The sequence below is a fragment of the Rosa chinensis genome, chromosome 4 (assembly GCF_002994745.2).
Source record: "Rosa chinensis cultivar Old Blush chromosome 4, RchiOBHm-V2, whole genome shotgun sequence".
NCBI lineage: Eukaryota > Viridiplantae > Streptophyta > Magnoliopsida > Rosales > Rosaceae > Rosa > Rosa chinensis.
In genome coordinates this window covers 44,494,778-44,506,506 of record NC_037091.1, presented here as the reverse complement: position 1 = coordinate 44,506,506, position 11,729 = coordinate 44,494,778, and the positions used below count along the sequence as shown (strand labels likewise).

Sequence of the window (11,729 nt, the reverse complement as noted above, 5' to 3'; positions counted from 1 at the left end):
ATGGCGATCTGCGTCTCCCGATAGTTTTTCGGCTACTTGGCCCAAAACCTAGCCTCCTCCGCCAATATTCGCGTTAGTAATAGCTGTGGCGTCCATGAATGCTAGGTTAGGTCTTGACCAACCAGAAGGCCAATCTCGACCACTCCGGCATCTTCCCCAATTACTACTCCAAGTTCTCGACCAGGAACAAGACTCCGACCTCCCTGCATGGTGCCCTTGCCGAAGAACTCCTCGACAAAAGCTCCAAGATCCCGATTATGTCCACCTTGCTCTCCGAGAAGCTTTAATGGAAGCTTTGTATCCATGGAGGAGCCAACTCCAAAGACAAGGGCACGGCCTGGCTTGATTTCTTCAGCAGGTCCCCAATCTCTCCCATTGATGCTTATGAATATGTTGAGTTTCTTATTGTTTTTTATTTTGTTATGAAGTTTTTCATTGTTTTTTTTGTGTTTGATTTTATTGGAATTTGGTTGGTGAAAGTGGAAATGGCAAGCTCAGTGGAGAAGAAGCAGACCTATTTTTTGTGCCGACGTATACAAAATGTGTTCGAATGTTGGGTGGTCTTAATGATAAAGAGATTAACCAGACATATATATATATGTGAAGGTAAAGTCGTTGCGGTTTTGTTTGAACTATAGGTCTTGGGTGTTTGTTGATCTTCCTTTGCATCCAGTGTTTTGCTTAGAAAGCAATAGGTTGTTATGTTATGCGATATGGTGTTGAGTCAAATGCCATATTTCAGGCGATCTGGTGGTCGTGACCATATTTTTGTGTTTCCGAGGTACATTTGTTTTCCATGAATTATGCTTTCTCCTAACTTGCCAGAAGTTTTTGTTAATGATGCTCACTTTCATGGTTTACTATGAAGTAGTGGGGCTGGTGCTCATTTATTTAGGTCGTAGGCAAAATTCATAAATCGTTCCATTATTTTGTTTTTTTAAACAATCACATGACTTGATGAATGTGATGTTATATTTAGATTACTTTTTATTAACCTTGTGGTAGATATCTCACAAAACTAGTAGTTAGATCACATCTAGCGTGTATCTTTTTGGTTAGATATACACCAGTATGGCAATTAGTAGCTGTATGTATGTAGTTTTGGACGACATTACTATTTTCAAGCTTATTTTTATCATCCAAATTTCGTCATTATCAATGACCTGTTTATCTTTTGGTGGTAATTATATTGGATGGTAAACTGATGCTGCATTTGCTTCAAACTCTATCTTGACTCCTACCATTATCTTACTGTTATTATTATTATTATTATTTTTTGGTTCCTTGGAGAATGTCGAGTCATTGTGTTCTTAATTATTGTGAGTTAATTTATAAGTTCAACAAGTTAGCCTAGTTTTTTTTTTTTGGGAATTATTTCTCATTAATTGGGTGTCCACAGCAAATTTCTTTACTTTGGTGTCTCATATCTTTTATCATTGTTTTCATGAACTTCTCTGCCTTGCTTTCGCTTCAGGTTGCCTTGAGGCTCTGCTTTCAACATATGAGCTATGAGTTTAGAGCTCCATAGTACTTGACTCTCAACCCTCTCAGTCTCGGATTCGGGTAATTTCTCTTTTTGCCTAATATGTAATGGGGTTAATTCACTTGCACAGTATCCAGAACAAGTTCTAAGTTTTTGGTTAGTAATTAAGGCAATTCTCAGTTTTGATTTTGTTGCTTGCAATTCTGTTTGGTATTTGTTGCTTGCAATTTTGTTGTTATTTTCTTCTGCTGATTACTTCTTCTAAATATATTGCAGAGAAACTGGGGCCTTGTGTGCAATGAAGGAAGTTGATCTCATTCCTCATGATCCTAAATCTGCAGAAAGTATAAAGCAATCGGAAAATGCTTCAGTTACATGGTGTTTCTTCAATGTTGCGGTTGCCTCGTAAGTCCCAAATCAATGAAAATTGGGAGGGTTTAGCTGTAGTTCTTGCTATGCATTTATTATGCTGAGTTTGATAATCTATTGGACTCACTTATGTTCCTTCTCATTTAGGTTTACAGGAGATCCAATAGAGTTGCTGAAGAGAGCGAAAAAGCAAGTTAGCCTCTTTATCTATCTCTCTGTCTTTTCTATATCAATGTAGTCACTATATTCAAACAAAATATGTTCCTTCTCATATTTGTTCATCTGGTGATGCAGGCGGAACTAAATTTGCCAAGTGATTCATCTATAACGAGACTGGTCACCTGAGCAAGGACTGTCCTAAGAACCCTCATGGGATTTATCCAAAGGTAAATGACTTACATATGTGATCTTCACTTTACCATGTCATTGATACTATATTATTTCTCCTAACAAGGAATTAAGTTCTTAGGAGAGGTTATTGATTAATGTTTGTGCTATTTTGTTTCATACAATTAAATTCTTAACAGTATATACAATCAATAGCAATGCCAACTACTTGGGTCATATATAGAAAACAGAAGAGAAGAAGAACACAATTCAAACTTTCATCTTCTGGAATGAAGAATGTGTTACCATAAACTTATATAACGGGATGCTTTGAGAATCCATTTCAAATTTCTATTGCGATCAAATTAACTCAAACATCCTAAACACTATGGCTTTTCTGGAGATATATAAGTAATCATGTTCTTGTATTAGGTTATACATAAGCAACAACATCAATTCTCCTACTTTCTTTTAGTTTCCTGTCTAAAATACAAATTAACATCGACCAACTCTGCAATACAAGTTCTGAGACTTGAAAATACAGTTTTTAATTTTCTGCTATTTAATGTCTGCCATTGCAGCATTTTCATTTTTTGTATTTTGATGGATTAATTTGTATTGATTGAACTTTCTTTGTTATGTCACTCGGCGGATGATGCGATTTGGGACTTGCCTGCTGGTTCTCCCATCCTAGTCTGGTATCTATGTGACCGATTGTACAAAATGTACAAGTCGCAGTTTATTGGAGGTCAGAAAGAGAAATTTGTGAGGTATGGAATCTACATTGTACTTTATACTACTGCTCGTACATCAACTGGTCTTGAAGATATTTAGCATCTCTCAAATAACAAACTTGTAGTATGGTAAGAGAAACTTTAGTTTCATATGTCTATTTACTTAGCCAAAGCTTGCTATACACCTTTCAACTTATAGTTAATTAGTATGCCTATTTGATGTCTACTGCATTGGTGGCATGGAAACTTGTTCACAGTTTGTAAGTGAATAATATTAGTTGTGGATCACAATTCTGGTTTCTTATCCTTTTTCTGGGTTTTATCTTTTGCAGGGGTGCTCCCAAGGTATTTCAGCTCAGAATGGTCAGTGGCCAAATTTCACTTGCAGGAAGGTCTGCAGCATATTGTTGCCTTTGGCAAGCGGAAGAATACCATCATGATCATTGGCATGGATGGAATTGCTTGCTGGTTTCCTCACTTTTTTTTATGTCTTGATTTGTGATTTCGATTTTGTAACAAGAATACAATGAATCACTTGAAGTTTGTTTCAATGTTTATAAAATTGTATATGGTGAATCAATTGAAATTTGTTTGATGTATCAAAGTGGCTTATTCCATGTTATTTTGGCATCTTATAGCAGAAAATGATGCAAAAAATGAAGAGGCTGATATTGAGGAGCTCATCAAAGCAGTTGCAGATCAGGTGGCAAAGTAATTGTCAATGGAACAGCAGTTGGAATGATATCTAGGAATATGGTTTTATATTAGCTTTTGATTCAAGTGTAGCCAGCTAGGAATGATTTCTTGTTTGGTAGTTACTTGAATGTATGGATGTTTGAAAAATGGTAATTGAATGATATGGATTAGAGTATTGTTTTTGCAGTAACTACTATCCAATATTTAGTCATACAACACAATACAAAACAATATGTTGTATGACTGCAAAAGAGTTCAAAATTAAGGCTTCTCCTACAACAGTCATTGGCTGTTAGCTAATTTGATTAGAATATTCACACCACAGCTAACCAAATGTAGCTGTTGTGTGAACTAACAACCAACAACAAAAGAAACAAAATTCTGTCGTGTGAGATTGATAATACACAACAGAAATAAAATTGTCTCTATTGTCTGAATGCAATAACAAACAAGGGAGATAATTTCACTTTAGTTTGTCTGTTACTTATCTCAGACAACAAAGAATGAGTTATATCTGTTGTGTTTTTTGAGTCTCAGACAACAAAGAAAGAGTTATAGCTGTTGTGTGTTATGAATCTCAGACAACAATTAATGAGTTATAGTTGTTGTGTGTTATGTGTCTCAGACAACAAAGAGAGAATTATAGCTGTTGTGTGCATGTTATTGATCTCAAACAACAAAGAATGAATCATAATTGTTGTGTCTTATGAATCTCACACAACAAAGAAAGAATTATAGCTGTTGTGTGTTATGAATCTCAGACGACAGCAGAAATTATCTTTTGTTGTCTGAATGGCTCGACACATCCCCGCTCATGCCATGGCAGGCACCTGCTGCGCAGAATTCACACAACAGAAAAATAACTATTCTGTTGAGCTAACTACTATCAGACAACGGTGGAATTACCGTTGTGTGATTTTTCAATCACACAACACTGACTTAGATAACGGTGGACTTCTTCATCAGACAACAGAAATCCACCGTTGTCTGATGAACTTTTTGTAGTAGTGTCAGGGTACTAAACTGAAATTTTTCCTACATATATATATATATATATTAAGGCAGAACAATTCTATTATGTATTTGTAAATTTCTATAAATCATGAAAAAAATTTGTTCTCATTTATTGTTAATCTATTATTAACAATAAAACAAATCATCTTCTAAGTAGCGCCTATATTTTTTAGATTATGAGTATTTATTTATTACATATGAAGTTTGGAAAGAAAAAAAACCCGCAGTATCGCGCAGGTCAATTTACTAGTTTATAACCTAAAGAAAAAGAATTTGCTTAACTTTTAGGGCAAACATACATACAGGGAGATAAATGCACATTTGCAATAAATCCATGAAGCATCGGCTTTCCCATCATTCATCAGTTAACAACTCTAAAGCAGTTTCTACCAATGAGTAAATTGTAGTATTGTGCCTGCTCATTCCCACTGTACCAGAGAAAATGTTGAAGCTTTCCAACTCGGCTGTGGTCTCTAGCACATGCTCGAGCTCCTTTTCCATCCCCAATTCCTTGAATTTTTGAATATTTGTAGGTTTGTGTTTCATCATCCAAATTGCTAGCTCTATGGAAAACCTCCTTATTCTTGGAACTTTAATTCGTGGGTGTCTGTACGTCCTCAGAATCTCGACTAATTCGTAAGCGACTTCTGCCTCTGTAACTCCAGCTCTCTCAAACATGAGGCTTGACTCTTCTGGAGACAAGAGTGATAGAACATGTGGAGCTAGTCCAACCATTACTTCCTTTAGTTTGTGCTCTTCTGACATGATTTCCTTAAGCACCTGCATTGTGAACCAAATGAATAATAAATTAATGAATCAACATTTGTCTTGCATAACAATTAACGATCATTACCTAGAACAAGTATGACATGTTATAAGACTAACAATCTGAATCATTGTTCACTTGTTTCTGATCGATTCAATTCAGATTGGCGTAGAACAACTCAACATCATAATATATCAAACTGTCTGGTAACCAATACAAGTAGATAATGTAGAAAGAAAATACTTACAGTAGGCGCTGCATTTGCAATTCCCTTGAGCTGGTTGAAACAGTTTTTGCCACTGTATGTGCACAAGTTCCTCAAAACTCTAGCAGCATTGATGCGAACCAATGGAGAATCAAGAGCTACAACAAGGCTATCCACTACACAAAACTTCAAGATACGATGACAGTTGTTCCTGCTTTCCAATACCAGCATTGCTAGAGCTTCCCCAGCACTAGTTATTACCTCTCTATTAGTGACCACAATTTCCTCCCTTTCCCTTTCCTTTTGAAGGAAAATGTTGAACAACCCCTTGAGCACTCCACCTGTTCCTCCTATTCTCTCTGTTGCTTCCTCTTCCAGTGCTAGACTAGATAAGATTTCAATGCCCAATAATTGCAGCTTTGGATGCTTCTCACCATGCCTCAAGATAACTCTGATATTGCTGATTGTGAAAACTATCTCCGAAATCTCTCTGCGGAGAATATTTCCTGTGTTGCCTGTTGTGCTTACAAGCCTCTTCACCAATTGCAACGATCGCTTCAGCGTCAGTAGCTGAGCTGGTGTAACATCTACTGCCTTGAGCAACACCTCCTCAGCATGTGTGAAGTCTATGATCTTTGGCAGGAGGCCTCTTGTGTTTCCAATCTTGCCACAGTTATCAAGATCACGTGCAAGTTTCTTCAAAATAAGCAGGCCTAAATGGTTGAACGTCCACAAATCATAGTTACCATGATCAGAATGAGTTTTCTTTTCACTGATTTCATCACATGCACCACTTGAGCTTCTGCTGGTTTGGAGCAGAGATGAAATTGATTCCATTGCACCAGGAATTCCAGCTACTCGGATAGAGTTTTGTTTCTTCCCAGCCAGTTTTGACAGTATTTCTGCAGCCCATTTTCTAATCGCTTCTTCATCTGGATCAGTCCAATTCAGTATCTCGACCAATCTTTCTATAACTGATAAATTTATCCCCATCTTCTGTAATGTGTCATCTGAATACCGGGGGCTCATAGCGAATTGGTGAAGAATTTTAGCTCCAATAAGCTGCTCATCTGTGGAATTTGAACCCAATAGGTCCATGCCATAAGAGACCATATCCATCTTCAAGCCATCAAAAATGCTTCCATTGACACATTTTGAATAGGCATCATAGAAAAACCTTCTAATCGAAACCAAACCTGAACGGTCCAACTCACACTCCTTGTTCACCTCTTCCAAAAGTTTACAGTAGCTCACCTTGTACTCATAGTAAGTCTTCTCCATCAGAAACAGCAAAGCTTCTGCCAAGGCCAAGGAATAGAAAACACTCAGAGCAGCTTTCCGGTTCCTCTTGTCAGTGTCTCCTTTCTCCACATCACCATAGTTGTGCTTTATGAGCTTCATCAATGAGAGAGCAATACAAGCTGAAGCTGATAAAAGCTGAAGCCAATAGAGCAATTTGCTGATGTGTCTCGCCCGAAAAACCCATTGAGCATATGGAAGGAGAGGGACTTCTGAGCTTCTCCAAGTCCGAATAGTCTTTCCTTGAACGTTGAAACCTCTCAAGTTTCTTTCATCATTAATCCCTGCAGTCTGTCTACTGGTTTGACTTTGTTTCCTGACTGGAAGAACAGGATTGAAAAAAGCCTTGATGCTCCCAAATATGAAGCTCGAACTCATTCTCATTGCTCGAAAGCTGTTGATCCCAGCCTCAGTGATGGACCATGTGGCTTGATGCTGCCACTCAAGCTCATGGCTCCTGCTGAAAATCCGAGTCCCTTCAATCAACAAAATGATGGTGATGAACCAGAAGTCTGAATTTTCTAAAGTAATAGCAAAACCGCCAAGAAGAACAACCGTGGCCCAGATGAAACCAAGAGTTCCAAGGCCAGTAGCTGCTTTTTCGAGCACTGCTAGGCGGAGAGCGAAAAGGGTCAGCTTCTTTTCAGGTGCACTGACTGTTGGCTTTGTTAATGGACCAACAGAAGCTGAAGTGTTGCTGTCTTTCTTCTCGATACTAGTTTGTGGCTGAAACATTGTGTTGCCTACACTGTCGGTCTCACTCAGCCTCTGAAGGTCAGAAATCTGCAGCCGAATGCTTCCTTCTTCGCCTTCTGCAGAATTATGCAGAACCATGGTGCTAAATTTCTCTCTCTCTCTCTCTCTCTCTCTCTCTCAAATTTAAGTTGAATGGTGGAAATAGAAGTAAGATTTGGTTCTCTGTGTTTGTAGTAGTTGGTGTTTTGGACGATGCAGAAAATGAATGGGGAATTTGCCTTATATACTAGGAGGAGAAGTAGCTTGGGCAGCACGGTTTTTGTGAGGAAATGAGGAGGAAAGAAAGAGTAAACGTCATATTGCTTTTGTTTTTGGCTCACTTCGTTTTAGGTTTGTTATGTATTTTGTTTGGAAATGATTTTGATTCTTCTGTCTTGCTTCTACTAAGAAGTTTCTTGATGAATCCGCGAAAGACATAAAAGCCTGCATCTATTTCTAACCAAAGTGAAAAATCTTTTGTTTTGTTGTTCATATTGTTATCTCCGACTATATCTTGCTTTTCACTTTATATGAAAAAAACAATGTAGAAGGTTTTTGTCCTCATAAAATCAACTGGTTTACCATGTATTGTAGCTTGGTGACCTTGACTTCTGTCCAGTTATTCCTTGGAAGACTTTGACTTGTGCCCTGAGTTGGTGTTTTCAATTATGTCCTCCTGGTCCTTCTCCTAATAGGATCGAGTTGGAACTTGGAACCCATTTTGCCGACTTGGCATCTGCATAAGAACAGATATGAATGATTATGATTGGATTTCATTATATTATCAAATTAAGCCACTTGTCCATTGCTAATTATGTTACTTAATTGATTAATCAAAATCCAAGTCATGTCAATTCAAAACTCTTGTATAATACATTAATAAACTTGTCCATTGCTAATTATATTACTTAATTGATTAACCAAAATCCAAGTCATGTCAGTTCAAAACTCTTGTATAATAAGCCTTGAATAATATCCATGCTTTCAAATTAGCATATTCTTTGTGATTTTGACATATTAGTTGGTTGTAGCTTGCAGAAAATGGGATTATAAGAAGAATCCATTTTGTGCGGTGTTCATTTGTGTCAAGCTAAAGGCTCATCTCGATCCCTTCCTACTTCTATCCCTTTAAAGACTTGAGCTTTCCCTGAGAGAGTTTGAGTGCACGATTACTGTTTAGTCTGATTTGACCCAATCTATGTTAAAGATTATGTAAAACTGCAACTAGAGCCAGTGTCTTTTAGTTAATTATATATTGGTTCAGAACAAGTATATATGATTAAGAGATATATAGGAAGCTGCCTTAAGTTTGGGAATCGAATTTCTGCGTAAACTGTTGATCATGCTTCCATCACTGCCGGTGTCCTTGCTTTCCCCAACACACTTTAATCACGCGACGAGTTACATATGCAGCTGGATTACGATTTCTACCTCTTACCAATTAACTGTTGTCATGTAGAAGAGATGTAATAGTTTCAAATATACACTGGTTGATAACATTTCTAAGCGTACAAATGCAGCACATACAATTTGATGTACCAATTCATTAGACAAAGTTCTTGAGCATCTCTATATATAGTAAGCAAAACCATTTGCTAAATTCCTAGAAGAGCTCTTTTACAATTACAAGCTCCCATCACTAGGTTAGCTAACAGACTTCACCTAATCACTGCAGTAGCTTTTCACATCCTCCAAGTGACAAGCAAATCAAATGACCATTTAGCTAGAGACCTAAGAAATCAAGGTTGGATCATAGGCAGGCTGACAGAAACTGATATGATCTAATCTTTAGACCATGACTGAAATTTGATGATTTCAAAAAGTTCAAACCAGATTTCCTTTAGACTGTACACGAAGCTAGTTAAGATTGGCTTCTCCAGTTCAGGCTAATAAAAAGACCTAATTCTCTGGTATATATTTTTGGCTAATACACAAGCAAAGACAGCACTTCCGCATAGAATGACTGTTAGTATAACATGTATTGGCATTCCTCACTTTAACCAAACACTCTACCCACTAAGCCCAAGAGTTAGAAGCCCACGTTTTGCAGCCCAAGACCATAATTGCTTTGTTTTGCTGCAATTGTGGTTGTCTTGCTGTCAAAACCCATGTGAAGATTGGAAGATAAGATCAGCTTATTGTCGTGCTTCCCCAACCCATCTCACCTTGTTGTCTTGTCCAAGATCAAGCTTCAACCTTGCAGATCAGAAGAAGTCCCCTCTTCCTCATGGCATAGGTAAGCTCATGCATGTCATCTCTGTCACAAAAGTCAATGGTTTTTCATGGGTTCCATTTGGGTGTCAGTTTTGATTAAGGAGTTGGAGTGTTTGGCTTCTAGAATTGGTGTTCCGATCCCAATTGAAATTAGGAGCATGGGTTTACACGTGCAATATGAAATTAAGGGTATGGGTTTACCTTCTCCAATTGAGTTTAAGGGTTCTTTGAGTGAACTGTTCTTTCTCTTCCTCCTCTATATATATTGGTTCTCTGTTCCTATTCGGGTATTGAAAACACTTGTGCTTTTTAGTCCCTTTGTTTATCAAGAGTTTATCTCTTTGGTTTTCTGCTTTTCAAAGTGTCTTGTTCCATGTTGAAAACAATTTGAAAAACACAAAACCATTCATGCATATTCATCTCTTGCACCACCCCATGAGTTCAGTTGGGAATTGCAAGCTTCAAAGGTAAAATCTTCAAGAAGAACTAGCTGCGTTCATAGCTTGTGTCTTAGTAAGATTTCTGAGTTGTATCACTTGTATAAACAATTAGCAAGTAGTGATTACACACAACCTAGTGAGTCAGTCTAGGAAGGATTGCCGCGGTCAGTTCAATCCCTGTGGTGGAAACTTGTAATATGTTTTTCTTTAGTAATTTGGTTTTGGTCTTTCAAGTGTAAAGGCCACGCATATGTTTTCCCTTGATAGGGTTTTACTGCGTCAACAAAACATGTGTTCTTTATTGCTTTAGTTGGTTTGTTGAATTTACAATACTTTCTGTTCAATATCAATTCTTAGGAATGATCACCCTGTTGCAATCTCTGAGAAAGTTTTTGAACGAAAAATTGGCTGTGAGCCTATTCACCCCCCCCCCCCCCTCTAGGCTCCTTCTAGGATCTTCAATGACTAACAGGAAAGTCAGATGTTGAAAGTCAGATGTTGAAAATGTATTTTAAGGCAACAAGGGCAAGTCATTGATTATTGAATCGAAATAAGAATGTCAAATATCTAAGTGCGAGAGCCACCTTTGTACTAATCTAATTGCAAACTCAACTTGCTAAAATGCCATCCCATAAACGACTCAGAGTTCACCTAATATTTTTCATCATCAGGATACTTTGCATTAATTAGTAGATCAAGTCCAACCATATATATCTAACACTCTCTAGTCTCTACCCATGAAAGGCCATTTAGTCCTCTTCATTTACAAGTAAACGATAACTTCAACAAATGTAATAGCACGATTCCAATCTATTCAAAGAAGATATCTCATTTATGGAGTTAAAAATGACAATGAAGCAAACGTAATAAATTGATCTCGCTCACTTCAAAAAGAGATGCAAGACATTGTGAACTACAACTTAAAGCAGTCTATTTTCCAAGGTTATCCACTTCATATTCAAATTAGCTACAGAGCTCTAACTAACCAATGCATTTCAAATTGCTTTACCAAGCAAAATTCACAATTACCTCCACAGCTCAATCACACGTATCCTTTGGTGCACCTTCGCCTTCTCAGCACAAATAATTGATTCCACCAACTGCACCGCATTGTGCAGCCTCCCCTCGGCATTCACCACCACATAATCAAAACTCTTGACATGCTTCACCTCCTCCCTCGCCGTAGCAATCCTCACAAGCAAAGACTCCTTCGTCTCGATCTTCCTATCCACCAACCTCTCCACAAGCTTAGCCTCACTCTCAGCCGTCAAGAATATAAACAGAGGTCTTCCTAGCCATCAACCTCAGAAGCGACTGACTTGTTTCTCACGTCAACATGAGGCGGTTGACAAATCGATACTATATCTAGGAGATATAGCATAGTTTTATATGTAGGGCGAAGTGACTCGTTAACCTGAGTCTCCAAGGTGTGTAACTCCCTAATCCG

At 37.8% G+C, this 11,729-nt stretch overlaps 1 protein-coding gene and 1 long non-coding RNA gene across 3 annotated transcripts; one reads left to right on the top strand and one right to left on the bottom strand.

Annotated features, from left to right (window-relative positions):
• Positions 1-300: 300 nt before the first annotated feature.
• On the top strand, positions 301-1,879 carry LOC112200636. 2 transcript variants are annotated; one of them, XR_002936400.2, is made up of 3 exons: positions 301-606; positions 1,475-1,563; positions 1,760-1,879. It is a non-coding gene; the product is annotated as an uncharacterized LOC112200636 (long non-coding RNA). The 2 variants fall into 2 exon arrangements; XR_005810488.1 differs by lacking the exon at positions 301-606 and adding an exon at positions 636-781.
• Positions 1,880-4,768: 2,889 nt separating this feature from the next.
• Positions 4,769-7,863, bottom strand: LOC112196223. The gene is made up of 2 exons (XM_024336534.2): positions 5,637-7,863; positions 4,769-5,403 (listed from the first exon to the last, which is right to left on the bottom strand). The coding sequence occupies exons 1-2, from the start codon at positions 7,725-7,727 to the stop codon at positions 4,978-4,980; spliced, it is 2,517 nt and encodes an 838-aa protein (XP_024192302.1). The 5' UTR covers positions 7,728-7,863; the 3' UTR covers positions 4,769-4,977.
• Positions 7,864-11,729: the final 3,866 nt, after the last annotated feature.

Excerpts from the sequence above, each read along its gene's own strand:
- LOC112196223 (XM_024336534.2), bottom strand. The coding sequence starts at position 7,727 with ATGGTTCTGCATAATTCTGCAGAAGGCGAAGAAGGAAGCATTCGGCTG. Across the intron at positions 5,404-5,636 it reads TTGCAAATGCAGCGCCTACT|GTGCTTAAGGAAATCATGTC; the intron begins GTAAGTATTTTC and ends TTCACAATGCAG.